The following is a 13,835-nucleotide window of genomic DNA, read 5'->3' as shown; positions in this document are numbered from 1 at the left end:
GAGTGCTGCTTACCTTTTGTAATCTCCCTTTCTCTGTAGGTTGTGTCTCAAGCAGATGATTAAGGTTCATTAACTTGAGTTTAACATCACAGGACTGACTCTTTAATGGAGTCATTTCTAGGCTTGGAGTCATGGCCAATCTGACGCTGTTCCTTCCTCGGTGGGAGAATAGAATTCTTTTCTTCTTTGAGGGCACATGAGGACCAAGGTTGAGATTTCCTTTGCCTTCACCTTCTCTGAGGTTCCTCTAGTTAGGATGAAAAGTTTCTCGGAATATGCTCTCTTCTCCAACATGTTTTTGAAAATCTCTTTCCTGGGGTGAAAATTGCTCAGACAGTAGGGAGTTGCTTTTTTTTTTTTTTTCCTCTGGAACATAATCATGTAAACTATATACTCAGGGCTGGGCTTATTTATCTGTTGCTAACAAGCTCACTCCCACCTGCTTGCTCAGATGGTGATGCCTCATGCATGAGAAAAGCAAATTTTCTTAAAATTTGAGAAAACACAAAACCTGTGACAGCTAGTGATTTTTATCACATGGTCAATGTTTGTTGCCAGCTGCCTGTGATGAAGAGCTTGTGTTCCCTGCCAGCTGCTGGGTTGGCATAGTGGGACTTGTTGCTCAGGGTGCACAAATTCCAAGTTCCTTATTTCTGATTTGGGATGAGTTGTCACTCTAGATTTTACCTTGGTCCTGGTCAAAATGTGATGTTTTGTAGTCCTGGGAAAAGAACCTTTGGGAGTGAAGCTCTGGCATCGTTCTAAGTTCTTTCTTATTTTTAAAAATGTTTATACAAAAATTCTCAGTGATATTCCTCCTAGGGGGAGGAGGAGTGGATTTGAATAACTAGATGACACACTAAAGTCACTAACAGTGGCTACAGACCTGCTACCCTCTGTGTTAACTTACTCTATTTATTCTTTGACAAAACGTGTACCTGTAAACTGGAGAGACTGAAAGGGGGCAACACCTACATGCTTAGCTCTTGCCTGACTCTGCCAGTTCTGGTAAGTGTGATTGAGCTGGAGGATACAAAATATCAGACCATGGCACCAGGCAAGAGTGCTCAGAAAGCCTTGGATTTTTGGAGCTCTAGAAACCTTGACTAGAAATAAACTTGGTGTTGAATGAAGACTACAGGTGCCGCTCCTTAATTTCTCTGTATTTGTGGATTGTGTCTACTATGGGTAGCATTCCTAGAGTCTAAAAGGGTGATTATCAGTAAGGTAGGTGATCTGAAAAGAGTAATTTATTAAGTGATATTGGAAGGCAAGGCACAGTGTAGGTCATCTTGGTTGGTAGTGTGGAAGTGGTAATGCAAGACTATTTAACAACCAGTTGTGAGTGAGTGGTCTGTGTGCCCTGAATGGGAAACACAGAATAACACAGCACCTTTCAATGAAACCAGCCAGCCTGGAGATGACCAACTGCTAAGCAACATAACAAGTTCTGCAGACCAGCTGATCCAAATGTTTTATAAAATCTCTGCCTTGGGAGACCCAGGGAGGCAGAGGAATCACTTAGCAGTCAGAAGACACTGACACAGGATGTAATAACTGAGAGCTGCACTGTATCATCCCTGATGATGCACAGAAGGAAGAAACCACAGAGGACACAACTGATTCATCTGGGAATATTTAGATCGGCATGTGTGTTAAATAGCAAAGGGTCATCATGAGTGACAGCTCCATCTTGGGCCTGAAGGAAGAGGTCTTGCTTTTGGATATGCTGTGGCTTCATGAGGGACCAGGCATGACAGTAGATGTAGCAAGGTGGCTCCTCAAAGAGAACTAGACTGTAAGCCTATGGAATTACTTGTGGCCAGCACCTTGGAGTGGAGAAACTAACCTTTAAAAGCCAAACCAGAGCTCAGTCCTTGGTATGGACACTGCTAGCAATTCCCCTCCTCCCAACCCTACCCCCAGGGCCCAGACAACACTCAGACTCAAGTGAAGAGGAGACCTGGGTAGAGATCCATCGTGCTACAAATGTGGCAACACCTTTTTATTTAGAGTAAGATGTGTTAACATCCAGCATGACAAAATTTGTACAAAGTTCACAATTTAAAAATGAAGTCTCACTGCAACTTGTGATTCCACACATTTATAGCAAAATTAAAGTGTCAACAAACCCATGCCGTGTAGTACAAAAATAAATCAAACTTCAGTTCCACAGAGAGCACAATAAATATTTATACAAAATTCTGTCTTAATAAATGATTACTTAAATTAACTTAGAAATGAATATGAACAATAAGTTATAATAAATAAACTCTGATGACTCACAATAATTCCATATGAAAGGTCAGCATTCTAATACGTGACACTTTTGTGATCCCTATATAATAGTCACAGATAATTTTTTTGATTTGATATTATGTACCAACGTTAGATGAGCAGCAGATTTGTGCTTTAAACCCCTTTCCATTGTACATAGGTAATAACAAGAACCCAAAACTGATACTATCTATTACTCTACTAAAAGCATTACTATATTGGCAAAGAAGCTGCAGACACAACGCGGCGGGGAAATGCATATGCCGATATGAACAAGGGGCCCTGCAAAGAGGCCAGAGCCTTGGGCAATAGATATGGCATCAGGTGACAAGAAGCACCTTGCTTCAGCTCTCAAAAAGGCAAATTCTGAGCATGGCAGCTACAACTAATAGCACAACAGAAAGAAGGGGCTCTGCAGAAAGGCTGCAGGGCCCCAGAGTAATTACATCATCTTTTTTTTTTCTTTTTTCCCAGCTAGTTATTAAAGTCCTTGTGGAAAACTGTAAGCGTTTGTACAGTGAGCAGTATAAAGTGCCGCTGGGATGTACATATATTTATACATATATATATATATATATACCGAGGTTGAGTATTGTATCAGAATATTTGCTGTGAGATCCCTGTTATCTCCCTTAGCAACATTATCGGGTCAGCCGTGAGGGGCCTCCTCTAATTCTTCCAGGGTCAGCATCGCAAGGCTGCTGACTCCAGGAATTGCACACCTCCGTACGGATATATAGGACAAGGTAAGTGCAAATAATCGACTGGCACGTTGTGGGGACAATGACCCTGTAAGTCCTGTTCTGCTAAAAATATTTTTTTTATTTTTACAAAACCCATCTTTTTTTTTCATAACAAAATTTTTAAAGTACTTTTGTACTTCCTGCATAACATCAAGACATGGAAGGAAGCAATGCTATTACATGTAAATCAAGTCAACATCAGAAAACACAACACACCGTCCTAGGGACTACTTAGAAGGGGAGAACACAGTAATCAAAAGTGGTCTTATGCATACAGATAGTGCAGTCATCGAAGAAAAAATAAAATCTCCAAGGTATAAACGAGTCTAAGATGGTCAAGCGTAAAGCAAAAAAAGTGCTGAAGTATCTTTAATTACTCTTTAAATCTGATTGCATTCATCTTAGAGTATATCCGGACAAACCAAACAGCAATGCTAAACAGATGCCATATGGTCAGTTGGTCTCCAACAGAAGGTAGGAATACAGCATCACTTTAAGAGTACTCTGAATAGAATCAACTGCTATTCAAAGCAAAGTCAGGACTAGGGAGAGGTGCGGTGAATGGGAAGGGGGTCTGGGCAGAGAAATGTTACTGAATTGCTTTTCCACCTATTCAACAGAAAATTCAGTCCAGTATCCAATATACCCACAAACCATTTCCTTTTATATCCCCCAAACATAAAATAATAGCAACACTCACTTTTTTAAAAGAGGAAAGGGAGAAATAAATACTCTTAAATTGTCTTTAAGCTTAAATGAAAACATACAGACTCTGCTAAATAAACCACATTGTGATAATAGACAGATCAAAGGGGGACAGAACTTGGGGAGATAAGAGAAGGCTGCTCCAAAGTTTATTGAAAATGGAAAGAAAAATCTCTTCGTGTTGTCCACCTCTGATAAGCCCCTGTCTTAACTGGAGTTCCCATAGTCACACCATGTAATGCTCAGGAGTTAATTTAAAAGTGCTGTTTAAGCTGCTTTGAATCTTCTGCCAAGTTTCCATGGCTTGATGTTGTCTTACAATAAATTACTTATCTCATTTCTTACAGTTAATCCATATGTCATTTCCTTGGAATGCAAAAAACCTCATTTATTGCCCCCACCATACACCATCCTCCTAAAACAAACAAACAAAAAAAATCACATAATATTTCCAAGCATTGTTAAAAAATAAAGCATTTTTTGCAACCAATTCTTGCTATGAAACAATATGCACACAAAATGTATTTCTTAAATTCCATAAAATCCTCCAACGTGAGGCAGAATGATAATGTCTAAAAAGTGGTTACAGGACCACCACATGATCATTCAAAGCTGTTGTGGTTTATTATTATTATTATTATTTTGTCCATTTCAGTTCAAAATACTAAAACATTTAATCACTAAAGCATTAAAAAGAATTTACACTCTATTTATTTTGATCAGCTTACCTCTTCAGAAATATATATACCCCCAAATGTGCATACATTAGCAGCTATAAACATTACATGGCATATCACACTATGTCAGCTTATATGAAAACGTACAAAATGTGAATGTATTCAAAAACTATCCTGCAGGTACTATCTTTAAAGCAAGACATAAAATCATTATGAAGTCTTGTAAGCATAACACTGTTTCAAACAGAAATAAATATATAACACTTTCTGTAAATTACAGCAGCAAAAAACAAGAGGCATCCTTTTTATTGATTTTTTAAATTTTTTAAGCAAGATCCATCACTAGCAGCTGTTCAGACCTGAATTCCTCTCACAGCCTGCTTTATATTTTCCAGTAGGGCTTTATTTTCTGGGCTCTGATAACGATCTTGATTTGTATACATGTCCGTCAAAGTAGTCACGTATGCATCAAAATTTTGTTCATTGATTGGATCCTACAAGATATTAAATAGTAGTTTATACACAACTTTCATTCTCTTAATAGGGTATTCACATCAGCATAAAATAGCATCAGTGCATAGAGCCACTGTCTAGGATAGTTAATGCTAGTCAGAACATACTTAATCTTATTGGGTACACCTGATCAGCCCCACCAAGGTGCTAGCACTCAACCTTATGGACTTTGGTTTGGGGGGGGAGGTGGTATCCACAAACCACAATCCAAGGCTTGGAGAACCATGACAATAGAAACAGACAAAACCATCTATTAGCTGTGCCCTGTGACTGGTCACCAACTCCTCATCTTGTACTCTTAATCACTTACCATGTGTGGCAGCTGAATGTTAGCTAGACTATGAATTAAAGACTGGCTCAAGTTGGCCAGTTCATGAAGAAGAGATTCATTCTGTTGTTCAATTACTTTGTTCTCCTCTTCTATCGTCTTCAGGTTGCTCTCCATTGTGGTAATCTAGAATGCACAAATTTGTGTGACATGTAATATAAGACAAGCCATTAGGGAGCATGTGCTCTTGTTGTGGGGGAGAAATAAACCTTTTTTTTGTTGCAAGATAAAAGCCCCCAAGTTAAGGGTTGTTTATTTAAAGGATTCAGTTTTTTTTTCAATCCCCTGCACTACAATAATCCAGAGCTGAGCCCTGGTAAAAAAAAAAAAAAAAAAAGGAAGAAGAAGAAGAAGAAGAAGAAGAAGAAGAAGAAGAAGAAGAGGAGGAGGAGGAGGAGGAGGAGGAGGAGGAGGAGGAGGAGGAGGAGGAGGAGGAGGAAGAGGAGCAGGAGGAGGAGGAGGAGGAGGAGGAGGAGGAGGAAGAGGAGCAGGAAGAAGGATTTAGTTTTCATGCTTTGAGTTTATTGTACTTGCAACTGTGGTCACTGGACTATGACAATTTGTCTTTCTGAGGAGGAATTTGTGGACAAATGTCATGTGGATTTCTGGGCATGTTGACTTTATTTAACTGCTGCTGGGTTAGGGCTGAGGCTTAGTGCCTTTATGACAAATACACTACTCCTGGTGGCCATTTAAAAATTATATATAAATATATACATATATACATATATATATGCATATATTAGATAGAAGGTTAAGAAGTGGGAGAGAGAGAGAGAGAGAGACTTGCACACTACTTCACTGCTCATGAAGCTTCCCCTCTGAAAGTAGGGACTGGGGCCTTGAACCTGGATCCTTGCACATGGTAATGTGTGTGCTCTGTCAGGTGTGCCACTGCCCAGCCTTGTCATGTTGAGTTCTATACAATTTTTAATTATTTTTGTTTTGTTTCTGATGAAGCTTCACTAGCCTGGGCTGACTTTTTCAGATATACAGACAGACAAATGATAGATGAGACAGAGTGAGAGAGGGGTGTGGGGAAAGAGAAACCACAGCATTCAAACTTTCTCCAATGGGTGGGGACCAACTGGTTTTGAATATTGTTCGTGCACATGGCAAAGCAGCACTTTATCCAGACAAGCTACTTTTCTATTCCTTCTTATTCAATTTTTAAATATGTCTACTTGTCACTATGCATAGTCTATCTTATAATAACTATTTCCCTCTATAGTCCTATTTTTTCTGTTGACTTGTGTAAGGACCAGTGCTCAAGTCCCCAGTCTCCACTTGCAAGGGAGAAGCTTCATGAGTGGTGCAGAAGTGCTGCAGGTGTCTCTTTCCCTATCTCTCTCTCTTTATCTCTGCCTCCATATTAGAGAGAAAAAAGGAGCAGTGGAGTTGTATAGGCACCAAGCCTGATTGATAACTTGGTGCTGAAAGAAAGAAAGAAAATGAAGAAAGAGAGAAAGAAAGGAAGAAAGAAAGAAAGAAAAAGAGAAAGAGAAAAAAAAAGAAAGAAGAAATAAAAGCTAACTGTATACCATCCTACCTCCATCAAACTGCATGTGACTTTTGCCCCAATTTATCGAAATCTTCATCTCTCAAACTCTATACTGCCAGTCTTTCATGCAGAGTCCTGCTCCTATGCAGCTGTCTAGCATCCTTTTCAAAGACCAAGAAACTGGGCTTCTGGGAGGAGATGCCTGCATCAGCTTCAGTGGCTAGTCCAATAGACTCTACTGTAGATTCCAGGAATAGTGCTACTTGCTCAACCTGTATCTACTGTATACTATGCCTGTTGAGTGATTCTCATGTTAGAGAACACCTTTGATATTCCTGGGGCCTTTCAGTGGTCTAAAAGTTCCAAACTAAAGGAAACACGCTCAGAAGTTCTTGGAATGACCAGTTCAGGACAGTCATGACACAATGATATGTAGCAGCGCCGTTTTTATTTAAAAAATATTTTATTGATTGATTTTATTTGCGAAGACCGAGAGAAATTGAAAGGGTAGGGAGAGATAAAGAGGAACAGAGAAAGACAGACACCTGCAGTACTGTTTCATTCCTTGTAATGCTTTCCCCCTGCAGATGGCGGCTGGGGGTTTGAACCTGGGTCCTTAAGCATTGTAACACATACACTCTACAAGATATGCCACCACCTACCCTCCTTGCAAAAACATTTCTGTCTTCCCCCAGTCATCTGGGATGGGGCTACTATCTGTGTTCTGATGTAATTAAGGACTATATGAGAGAGGATAGAGAAGACACCTCACTATCATGCCCATCCTAGAGCAGTAAGGATGTTGTGGCAACTTTCAGCACTGGAAAGACCAATGTCCTGTGACAGCGAAGGCCCACTCTGCAGGGGGAGGTGAGGGTCTGGGAGGGGTCAGCCCACAAGCAACTTTTTTTGTGTGCATTCTGAGCCTGTTCTCTGGGCCTTCTGTCCTGTCTACAATCTCAAAGAGAAGGAAAGAATGCTCTGCCATGGACTGCTTGCTGTCACTTGGGTCACTGTGCCTTGAATTTTCTGCAGCACAGGGAGGAACATGGAGACCACAAATTTTCATCTGCAATATTCTAGTCTTTTGGCTCATGACTGATCAACACATATTCTGCTTTATATCTTAACTCTTTTTTAGCCACCAGGTTCCAGATGTTACCATGATGCCAACCTGACTTCCCTGGGCAGACAACCCCATTAATGTGTCCTGGAGCCCTGCTTCCCCAGATCCCTGCCCCACTAGGGAAATACAGAAACAGACTGGGAGTATGGATCAACCTGTCAATGACCATGTTCAGTGGAGAAGTAATTATAGAAGCCAGACCTTCCACTTTCTATACCCCATAATGATCCAGGGTCCATAGTCCCAGAGAGAAAAGAATAGGAAAGCTTTCAAGGGAGGGGATGGGATAGAGAGTTCTGGTGGTGGGAATTGTATCACTTTTATCCTATGGTCTTGTCAATATTTCAGTTTTATAAGTAAAGATAAAATAAAAAAGAAGTAACAGAGAGGCTCTCAAAAATCCTGGCTCAGTGATAGTGGGCACCATTTTGGTACTTATGATATAGAGCACATGGTCGAAAGGGGAAAAAAAGTGCATTACACTTTTCAGTTCTTCACTTGGGACACTTCATAGTCTGCAAGGCTGCAGACAGACAGGCTCGTTCTGATCCTGCCTGACAAGGCTGTCCCTTGAGGAACAGCAGCAGGTACAGATTCCTGCCAAACTTGTGTTTATACAGACACATCCAGACCACTTCAGCTTCTGGGTGTGTGTTTTCTAGGATGGACAGAGTGGAGAGGAATAGCCCACAAGTTGACTTGAGTCTGATTCAGTAGTCCTATGGACTAAGAATGGTTTTTGCTTTCTTTAATAGTTGGAAAAAAAAAAGTCAAAAGAAGGATAAACTTTGGTGACATGCGAAAGCTATTTTAAATTCACATTAAAAATACCAATTCATAAATTCCTCTCTCCATTGTTACTGGTCATTTCTATCAGGAACAACAAAATAGACCCCTTAGTGGGCCCCCATAGGACCTTGCATTCAATTTGGATCAACAATGGTAGATAATGTTCCATCCTCTGAAGGGAGGATGGACAACATACTCTATGCTACACCTGAAGAAGATGGGTTGATATTGGGGCAGTATGGAATGTTCCTACTCATGACCACAGAATGTGTGCTCAGATCTAGAGGGATGCAGAGGTCACATAGGCTACTAAGCTAAGGCCCCAGATCACATCAAATCTATGAGGTTTACAGTCAACAATATTTATACCCCTTTCCCATATTAGGGAGCTATTCTCTTCCCTAATCCAGCTTTCTGTCCTTTTTCCAGCCATAACATCATCTCCCCAGACAATAATTTGGATCCACTGGCATAACAGATATAGGCTCAGGGGCAAAAAGAAAAAGAAAAAAAAATAGTATAGTACAGGCCCTTTGGATTTTAACTAAAATATGACTACTTGCTATCTACAAAATGGATCCACCTGCATATCAGATATCAAGCTCAGGCAAAAACAAATAAACAAATGAACAAACACACTAGTATAACCACAGGCCCTTTGGAATATAGCTAAAATATGCCTACTAGCTATCTACAAAATGGAGGGCCCCTAACTCTTCATCTGCACTATTCCAGCTCTTAGGTCCATGATTGGTCAACAATTTGTTTGGCTTTGTATGTTAACTCTCTTGTCAACCACCAGGTTCCAGATGCTAGCATGATGCCGACTAGGCTTCTCTGGACAGACAACCCCACCAATATGTCTTGGTGCTTTCCCAGAGCCCTTCCCCACTAGGGAAAGGGAGAGACAGTCTGGGAGTATGGATTGACCTCTTCATGCCCATGTTCAGCGGGGGAGCAATTACAGAAGCCGTACCTTCCACCTTCTGCATCCCACAATGATCTTGGGTCCATATTCCCAGAGGGTTAAAGAATAGGAAAGCTATCAGGGGAGGGTATGGGATACGGAGTTCTGGTGGTGGGAACTGTGGGAATTGTGTGAAGCTGTACCTCTTTTATCCTATTTGCCAATGTTTCCTTTTTATAAATAAAAATTAAAAAAAAAATTCCTGGGGCCAGGAGGTGGTGCACCTGGTAAAGCTCACAAATTACAGTGCACAGGGACCCAGGTTAAACTTCCTGGCCCCCACCTGCAGGGGGAAAGCTTCACAAGTGGTGAAGTAGAACTGCAGGTGTCTCTCTGTCCCTTCCCCTCTCTATCTCCCCCTCCCCTCTTAGTTTCTTTCAGTCTCTATCTAAAATAAATAAATAAATAAATAAATAAATAAATAAATAAATATTTAGAAAAGTTTAAAAATACTAATTCATTAGGGAAATGGTAATTTACAGGATACTAACTGCACATGTCTGTGTCCAGCTAACATTATGTTGGCACCGAGTCGAGCTCCTCACATGCGTATTCTCCTATTTTTGTGAGAGTGTTGATGTGGCAAATATTGTGTGGTCCAAACCTATAGGCTATATGTCTCTACAGAAATGTCTTCTACCCCTGGTCCTCAGCAAGTATCTGGGAAGACATGACATAGTTAGAAAACCCTTTCAGAGGGCAGGCTGGTGTCATATATGGTAGTGTACACACATTACCATGTGCAACAACCTGGGTTCAAGCACCCACAGGGAGGAAGCTTCATGAGTGCTGCAAGTGTCTCTCCTCCTTCCCTTTGAGCCCTATGTCTTCCTCTCCACATTTACTAAAACAGAAAAAGCAGACAAGAAAATGGCTGCCAGGAGCAGCAGAGTTAGGCAGACATGAAGCACCAGTGATAACCCTGGTAACAAGAAAAAACAAACAAACAACCAAACACTTTGTCATCATGCACAAGGATCCAGGCTCAGTCCCTACCTGTGTGTGTGTGTGTGGTGTGTGTGTGTGTGTGTGTGTGTGTGTGTGTGTGTAACTTCTTGAGCAGTGAAACAGTGCTACAAGTGCCTTTCTTCTGTTTCTTTTCTCTTTGTCTCTCTCACTCTCTATCCAGAGAGAGAGAGATAAAGACAGAGAGGAAAGAAGGGAAGGAAAAAATGGTCACCAGGAATAATAGTGGAGTCATTCAGGTACCAATTCCAATGATAACTCTAGTGGCACCAAAAAAATAATTTTCAGAAGCAGCAAACAACGTTTAAGAATTCACCATGTAAAGACAATGTGGAAGTGACCTCCCACTCAAGTGTGTGTGTGTGTGTGTGTGTGTGTGTGTGTGTGTGTGTGTGTGTTATACAGGGTCACTGCTTCTTGGGTATGTTGAGGGCAGTTGCATGATACTGTGGTCATTGTCAGGGGTCCAGAGTGTCATGAGTGTGGTAGGCCTGCTGTCACCAAGAGCAGACACTGGACTAACTGACATCCTGACCAAGAAAGTGCAATACTCAAAGGATGTTTGCTCTGCTCCTGTGTGGCCTCCAGACAAACTCTGTCTCATGTAATTAAGAAGCTAGGCTGAAAATCTGTTTCCTCTCTTTATTTATTTTATTTTTATTTATTTGATAGAGACAGCCAGAAATCGAGAGAGAAGAGGGAGATAAAGAGGGAAAGAGACAGACAGCAGCAATACTGCTTCACCACTAGCAAAACTTTCCCACTGTAGGTGGGGACCAGGGGCTCAAACCAAGTCTGTACACATTGTATATGTGTTCAACCAGGTGCGCCACAACCTGGCCCCTCTGTTTCCTTTTATAACTTAACACTTTGTTCTGTCTTCTCAGCTCCACATAGGTCACTGTGTAAATGCAACCACAGTACCACAATAGACAGTGCCCGAGCTTCCCATATTTTCACTCCTCTTCCTGTTCCTGTTCCTCCCAGAGCATGGAGCATTCTCCCCTCTGATCTCCTGACTTTGGAAAGCCTTTTGTCCTTCCTGAGCTCTATCTAGTGTGGCCCATGCACATGTGAAGCTGGCAGAGATTTCATGTAATCCAGGCCTTCATCTCACCCTTGCCCCATTCTGCTCTGTTCCATATTCCCTATGGACTTGAATAGCAAGTGAATTCCATCCACTTGTGGGACAAAGAGAAATTTGTGTGCTACAGTGTTGCTATCTGCTTGGCTCCATGGTTATGAGCTGTCAGAGGTTTTTTGTTGTTGTTGTTGGTTTCTGTGTGTGTGTGTGTGTGTGTGTGTGTGTGTGTGTGTGTGTGTGTGTGTGTGTAAGATGAGTTCAACAGGGATGAGAATTAGGAAACCCTCCTTTTTAAGGAGGACTCATGGTCTCAGGGGTATGAATTGAGGTGCAGGCTGTCTTGGTACATTCTGTACCTGAGAGTGTGAGCTGCATTGACTGCAGAGGATCTGGTGTGGAATAGGGCTCAGACCTGACAGGGGTGGGTCAGCCAGGGCTCGGAATTTTTGCTGAGTTGGCACCAATAAAGGTCTTGGACAGACTTTCCCCTTTTTGTGGAGCCCTGGAGGTCAGGAGTTCTGATTTGTCAGGCCAGAAAGTGATGTTGCTTTAACTTGACCCCAAATACTATTCAAACATTTTCCAATGTACAGAACTTACCTACTCCAGCAAACAGAGGTGTATTTATTCTAAAATTGAATTCTTACAACTGGGTGAAGAACAAAGATCATTTGAATCAGAGCATCCTTGGGTCACACCCTCTGCTAGGATCAGTAAGGCTATCTCCCTGGTAGACATTGCCATTTATAAGAGCTTGGGTGGTTCCTCCTCTTCCTCCTCCTCCTCCTCCTCCTCCTCCTCCTCCTCCTCCTCCTCCTCCTCCTCCTCCTTTCTCTCTCTCTCTCTCTCTCTCTCTCTCTCTCCCTCCCTCCCTCCCTCCCTCCCTCCCCCTGGTTATGTTTTCTTTAGTAGATTCAAACTGTGTATGTATACAAGACCTAGACATTGGTCAAGTTAAAAATAAGATATAGGAGCAAAGTAGATATAGCTTTAAAAAAATCACCGAATATAGCACTTTGGTGGTGAGGCATGCTGGTCTATGTTTTATGTGAATGGGAAATTGTACTCCTGAGATAACAGCTATCTTAGAATACAACATCCCCCCAATAAAAAACTTAAAATAATTTAACAAAGTCACTAATTGGATATTAGAAATGCAATTCTTCTACTGCTTAAGGCTCTGAAAAGATTTTATGAAAAAGAGAGACCAGAGCACTTCTCTACTCTGCTACATCTGGTGCTGCGGGGATGGGACACGGGGTCTCTATAGCTAGTGCACCTCCACAACTACTGTTCTGACCATAATAAAGGTATAGAGCACTGAAGTATCTGAGTTCCCAGGTTCTAATTGCGACACCTGGGAGTCTCTTGCTGCCTCAGATTCTATAATTATCAAAGAAGAGGTCAAATTGGATTGGCCTTTCATAAATGAAGGAACAGAATCTATTGACACTTTAGAGACTCAATCGCATGTAGTACATATTTGAATGGGGTGAAGTCATTGTGTCTGAATCCCATGGGCCTCTGTGAGAGAACCCCAGACAGTCCATAGGCTGTGGGCAGGCATCTTCTGCCATTAGGAGAACATCTGTCCAGTAGAATTTGTCCCTTAATGGCTCCTAGCTGTTCTGATATTGAGTCTGCAGACAAGTCTAGCCCCTGTGCTGACTCTGGGATTTGACATCCTCAGGGAGATACTGGGTAGAGTGATGTGGCTCCCTTCCTGGAGCAATGATGAGGACCTGGGACTGTGAGAGACACTGAAAACCAAGCAGAAGGACCAAGACCTTCCAGAATTTTCTGAGACAAGTAGTGAGACTACCAGGTGGCAAAGGAGTCCATGGGAGTGAGGGTGGGGTGGGGACTGGGGAATGTGGAATGTGGCTCTGGACTTGTATCACTTCTCACCTCACACATTAAGGTTACTATAATGAAGGTTGGGGAGAAGGGAAGAGTCTAAGCAGGTTAGCCCTCTCTCACAGCACCTGGGCTTTGCATGTCCACTACCTGGGTGGCATTAAGGACTGGTTCCCACCTCTTCTGAACACAGCCTTGGGCCTGAGCCAACCTGATCCCTCAACCTGGCAGATATGGAATTGCCATTCAGGTAAGCATATCAACTAAGCACATCAGTAAGGTCACCTCTTTGCTCAAGTCAG

General features: G+C 41.8%; 1 protein-coding gene across 7 annotated transcripts in view; it reads right to left on the bottom strand.

Moving 5' to 3' along the window:
• Nucleotides 1-1,968: 1,968 nt before the first annotated feature.
• MYT1L (myelin transcription factor 1 like) overlaps nucleotides 1,969-13,835 on the bottom strand; it is a 527,336-nt gene continuing 515,469 nt past the window's right edge. For all 7 annotated transcript variants that reach the window (XM_060187042.1, XM_060187047.1, XM_060187048.1 and 4 more), the window contains 2 exons: nucleotides 5,226-5,369; nucleotides 1,969-4,896 (listed from right to left, as the gene is read on the bottom strand). In XM_060187042.1, the coding sequence (XP_060043025.1) occupies nucleotides 4,756-4,896; nucleotides 5,226-5,369 (285 nt within the window). In that variant the 3' untranslated portion in view covers nucleotides 1,969-4,755. The remainder of the gene's footprint in view (nucleotides 4,897-5,225; nucleotides 5,370-13,835) is intronic.

The sequence above is a fragment of the Erinaceus europaeus genome, chromosome 3 (genome assembly GCF_950295315.1).
Source record: "Erinaceus europaeus chromosome 3, mEriEur2.1, whole genome shotgun sequence".
Lineage (NCBI taxonomy): Eukaryota > Metazoa > Chordata > Mammalia > Eulipotyphla > Erinaceidae > Erinaceus > Erinaceus europaeus.
Note: the sequence above shows the minus strand (reverse complement) of the source record. Positions and strands in the feature narration are given on the sequence as shown.